Source organism: Limulus polyphemus, unplaced genomic scaffold (genome assembly GCF_000517525.1).
Source record: "Limulus polyphemus unplaced genomic scaffold, Limulus_polyphemus-2.1.2 Scaffold5274, whole genome shotgun sequence".
In the NCBI taxonomy this organism is placed as follows: Eukaryota; Metazoa; Arthropoda; class Merostomata; order Xiphosura; family Limulidae; genus Limulus; species Limulus polyphemus.
The window spans coordinates 68,854-73,953 of NW_013670884.1; the positions used below are offsets into that span (position 1 = coordinate 68,854).

General features: G+C 35.1%; 1 protein-coding gene across 1 annotated transcript in view; it reads left to right on the forward strand.

The window, feature by feature from the left end:
- The window catches only part of LOC106472362 (cAMP-specific 3',5'-cyclic phosphodiesterase, isoforms N/G-like), a gene marked incomplete at its 3' end in the record, with an annotated part of 25,658 nt that extends 20,893 nt beyond the window's left edge, over window positions 1-4,765 (forward strand). Inside the window, exons 2-4 of the mRNA XM_022400950.1 lie at window positions 1,708-1,887; window positions 4,010-4,111; window positions 4,710-4,765. Of these exons, the coding sequence (XP_022256658.1) occupies window positions 1,708-1,887; window positions 4,010-4,111; window positions 4,710-4,765 (338 nt within the window). The remainder of the gene's footprint in view (window positions 1-1,707; window positions 1,888-4,009; window positions 4,112-4,709) is intronic.
- Between the last annotated feature and the right edge of the window lie 335 nt (window positions 4,766-5,100).

The window sequence follows — 5,100 nt, forward strand, 5'->3', positions numbered from 1 at the left end:
TGGTACAGTTAAACCTGTTTTTAGATTAGTTCATGACTTGACTGTTTAGTGGTACAGTTAAAGTTGATGTTAGTTTGGTTCATGACTTGACTGTTTAGTGGTACAGTTAAACCTGATGTTAGATTAGTTCATGAAATGACTGTTTAGTGGTACAGTTAAAGTTGATGTTAGTTTGGTTCATGACTTGACTGTTTAGTGGTACAGTTAAACCTGGTTTTAGATTAGTTCATGACTTGACTATTTAGTGGTACAGTTAAACCTGGTGTTAGTTTGTTCATAAGCTGATCTTTTAATGACGTAGTTCAACCTGGTGTTAGTTTGTTCATAAGCTGATCTTTCATAAGCTGTATCTCATTAAGAACAAATTAAATGGGTTTACTCTATGTCCACCTGTTTAAAAGGTATCACTGACAAACACCCAGAATATTAACCGAATCTAACGTAAGTTAGTTTAACATTAAACAGTTTGTTCTGCACATCGAGAGACAGTAAAATTGGACCTAAATCCAAGTCTTTCTGGGTTAAAAAACGTGTGTTTTTTTTCTATTTATCTTTTATTTGGGTAGGCAAAGTTTCCTACTTAAAAAATAAAGTAACTTTACCCTCTGAACTTTATTCGTTTTGGTATAATACATTTGATGGAAACAGAAAGACCGTTTTCCGACACAGGTGCATCCTGGGATATTATAACTATACTTGTTGGTGATTGTAAGGCCCTATACATCGCCATCTTGCTGCACGTGCCTACGAACGCATGGGATAGCTCTTGAACACAGACATTCCAGGTTTATATCCTTCTAAATCGGGTCTCGAACGTCTCACCAAAGAAAGTATAGCATTGAATAAAGGCCTGGCATGGCCTGGTGGTTAGGGGTGATCGATTTGCATTATGTGCTCACGTGCTCTAATCGATCCCCGTCACCGAACATGCTCATCCTTTCAGCCAAGGATGTGTTATAATGTTTCGGTTAATCCCACCATTCGTTGGTAAAAGAGAAGCCCACGAGTTGGCGGTGGGTGGTGTTGACTACCTGACTTTCTTATAGTCTATCACTGCTAAATTAGGGACGGCTAGCGCAGATAGGCCTGGAGTAGATTTGTGCGAAAATCGAAACAAACCCAACCAATGAACGAATAAAAATCACCCTGTTCTTAGCAACCTAAACTACCTTTAATTACAACTATTTTCTTTCAGTCCACACATTTTAGATAAACTTTTTAAACTTGTATTTTCTCAAGGTTATTATTGTGACAGTAGAAACATCGTTTTTTTTTTGTATGTATATACTGATATAGATATATCTTTATTATATTAACTTTTTATTCTGTAAACACGTTGAAAATGGATTAAGTAGAATCCATTACATTTGTATAAAACCTGTTATTAATTTTTATTGTTTAACGTATGCTGGTTGATCATTTTTTTTACCTCTCTCACTGATCTGTTGAACGCTTATACGATATCACCATATTAAACATTTTTTTATTATGTGCTCTTAAGCCTTTTATATTTACTGAAACTTTCAACGGGCAGATGGCTTCATTTTATATACTAAACCTCCAGTAAGCAGCTAGCTGGCTTGACTACTGAGGTCTGAAGGCCAAAACGTATGATGTTTTAGCGTAGTGAAAAGTCCTGGTTTCTTTTTTTTGAGTTAGTAGTGATGCAAGTGATTCAAGACTCAAACGCTGGTTCATATTATACAGTTTTGACGTGGACGATGGAAATTCCCAGAACAGGACTCTTTTGGATGCTACAAGTCCGTCTTCGGGTCTTGTCCTTCAGTCAATGCCACAACGAAGAGAATCATTCCTATACAGATCAGACAGTGAGTTCGAGATGTCTCCCAAGTCAGTGTCACGACACTCGTCAATTGGTAGCGAATTGTAAGTGGGCTTTTTTTTTCTTACCTGAGTCTTGGTCTCACTATTCGATTTGGCCCGGCATGGCCAGGTGGTTAAGGAGCTCGACTCGCAATCTGAGAGTCGCGGGTTCGAATCCCCGTCACACCGAACATGCTCGCCCTTTCAGCCGTTAGGGCGTTATAATGTGACGGTCAATCCCACTATTCGTTAGAAAAAGAGTAGCCCAAGAGTTGGCGGTGGATGGTGATGACTAGCTGCCTTCCCTCTAGTCTTACACTGCTAAATTAGGGATGGCTAGTGCAGATAGCCCTCGTGTAGCTTTGCGCGAAATTCAAACAAACAAACACTATTCGATTAGAGTAGCCCAAGAGTTTGTGGTGGGTTCTTTTCATTTACTTCCTTTTCTTTAGTCTATAAGTTCTAAATTAGAGATGAATTCGTGCAAATAACTCTTGTGTAACTTTGCGTGAAAATTCTAAACAAACAAATACAATTAAGTAGAAATAACAATTGAAAACAAACAAGGAATTGTGAAGATGAGGAAATACTCTCCAATACATGATCTTAGAGGTGGTTGGACCAGTGTTTTGAAAAATAATGACATTTTTTATCTCATGAATGATGTACCTTCGAATTAAGTAAAAAAGAATAAATCAGCATTCTTCGTAATTGGCACAGCAGTATGTCTGCGGTCTTATACTTAAATCGGGTTTCGATACCCGTGGTGGGCAGAACAAAGATAGCCCTTTGAGCTTAATATCAAAGAAAACTTGTCTATTACAGATCTTATAACATTAAATATGTGTTTACAGACCAGTTGTTGATTAATTCCAGTTAATAACATCATCAGTTTCAAAGCTGAAATAGTGCTCAAAAATGTCTTTATAGTGGTTTCAAGTTTAAAAATAAGAATGTTCACAGATGTAGTGTATATTTTAGTTGAGAAAACACTGAATGTATTGTCACCAGGTGTCGCTGTGATAAACAATGTAAAGTAAACAAATATTTAGCATTTTCTTCCTGGACGGTATTTTATGTGACACTTGTGCAAAACAGTTAGGTCAATAACTCAAGGATTCAGGCCCAACCACCCCTAATTCAGGGCTAGAGATCACAGGAAGGGCAACCAGTTATGAGTACCTGACATCTACGGATCTACTCTTAAAACAAACAATAGGTCTGACTGTCATAATTATAACGCCTTAACAGCAAAAAGCGAGAAGCGTGTTTGGCGTTATGCTGCGTCTCGAACACTGGACCTTTTCCCATTCCCAGCCGGGGAGGCTAACTACTAGCCACGCCCGACCCTAAGTGTATTTCTGTCAATAGATTTCTATTACATTACATTTTATGATCAATTATTTATTTATCCAAAGACCTTAAAACTAATCTTTTGACTGTACGTACTTAAAGGGAAACACATCCTCCAGGAAGTGAAGATTGAGAGTGTTTTAAACCAGTCCACCTCCTCAGATGATCAAATGTACAATAAATGAACATTTTAAAGTAGCATTACAACTCGATTGTAGTAGCCAATTTTATTAACCATTAGTCTTGTAACTTTGGAGAAAACAACACAAAGCGCTGTTGGTTAACCTTTCTGTTTACATTTTATCAACTATACATTACGTGTACTTAGCTGTGTAATTTCACACTTTACTCAAGTCCTAATAAATAGAAATATCTTCATTTATATTGTCTTATTTCAGACATCTAGAAAAACCTGAATGTTTCTACTTTTATTAAAGTCCTAAATAATAAAAATATCTAATTTTTTATTGTCTTCTTTCCTTCAGACATCTAGAATACCTGATTATTTCTCTTTTTTTATTAAAGTCCTAAATAATAAAAATATCTAATTTTTTATTGTCTTCTTTCCTTCAGACATCTAGAAGACCTGATTATTTCTCTTTTCTTATTAAAGTCCTAAAAATTAGAAATATCTAATTTTTTATTGTCTTCTTTCCTTCAGACATCTAGAAGACCTGATTGTTTCTCTTTTTTATTAAAGTCCTAAATAATAAAAATATCTAATTTTTTATTGTCTTCCTTCAGACATCTAGAAGACCTGATTGTTTCTCTTTTTTTATTAAAGTCCTAAATAATAAAAATATCTAATTTTTTATTGTCTTCTTTCCTTCAGACATCTAGAAGACCTGATTGTCACTCCCTTTGCACAAATTCTTCAGAGTTTAAGAAATGTTCGCAATAATTACATTCTCATCACCAATGTACCTGCCAACAAGTAAGTATAAAATGATTTCTACATGATATAAAAATAAATTTATCTAAACGAATCAACCAAAGTTAATACAACTAAAGCAGTTCGTATTGACTTGAAACTAAAAGAACCAACGAGCTGTTTTATCTGCAGTTAAAGCTGTTTTATCTGTAGTTAAGGCTGTTTTATTTGTAATACAGATAAAGCAGCTTTAATTACAGATAAAGCAGCTCTAATTACAAATAAAACAGCTTTAACTGCAGATAAAGCAGCTCTAATTTAAACTCCTTTATCTGCAGTTAGAGCTGCTTTATCTGTAATTAAAGCTCCTTTATCTGTAGTTAAAGCAGCTTTATCTGTAGTCATAGCTGCTTTATTTGCAGTTAAAGCTGTTTTATGTGTAATTAAAGCTGCTTTATCTGTAGTTAGAGCTGTTTTATTTGCAGTTAAAGCTGGTTTATCTGCGCAGGATAATCAATGTGCGGTTTGAGCTAAACAAGCAAACCTTCCATTACAAATGTATTACCTCACCGACGAAAGACGTATATCTTTAAACCGATCAGTATTAATAAATTTTATTGAGCAAATAATAATTCTTATTCTTTCTATTTTTTCCATCAAGATCAAAAAGATCTTCAGGATCACTCGGGTCATCTTCAGGTCCGAACAAGTTTGGTGGTAAGAGGATTTAAAAAAGTTTTTCCTTGTGAAATGTTGTAAAATAGCTCAGCTCAAATGACATGTTTTGTCTTCTCGTTACGTACTGCAGTGAAACCAACATTAACTCAAATGACATGTTTAGTCTTCTTGTTACGTACTGCAGTGAAACCAACATTAACTCAAATTATATGTTTTGTCTTCTTGTTACGTACTGCAATGAAACCAACATTAACTCAAATTATATGTTTTGTCTTCTTGTTACGTACTGCAGTGAAACCAACAATAACTCAAATGGCGTGTTTAGTCTTCTTGTTACGTACTGCAGTGAAACCAACATTAACTCAAATGGCATG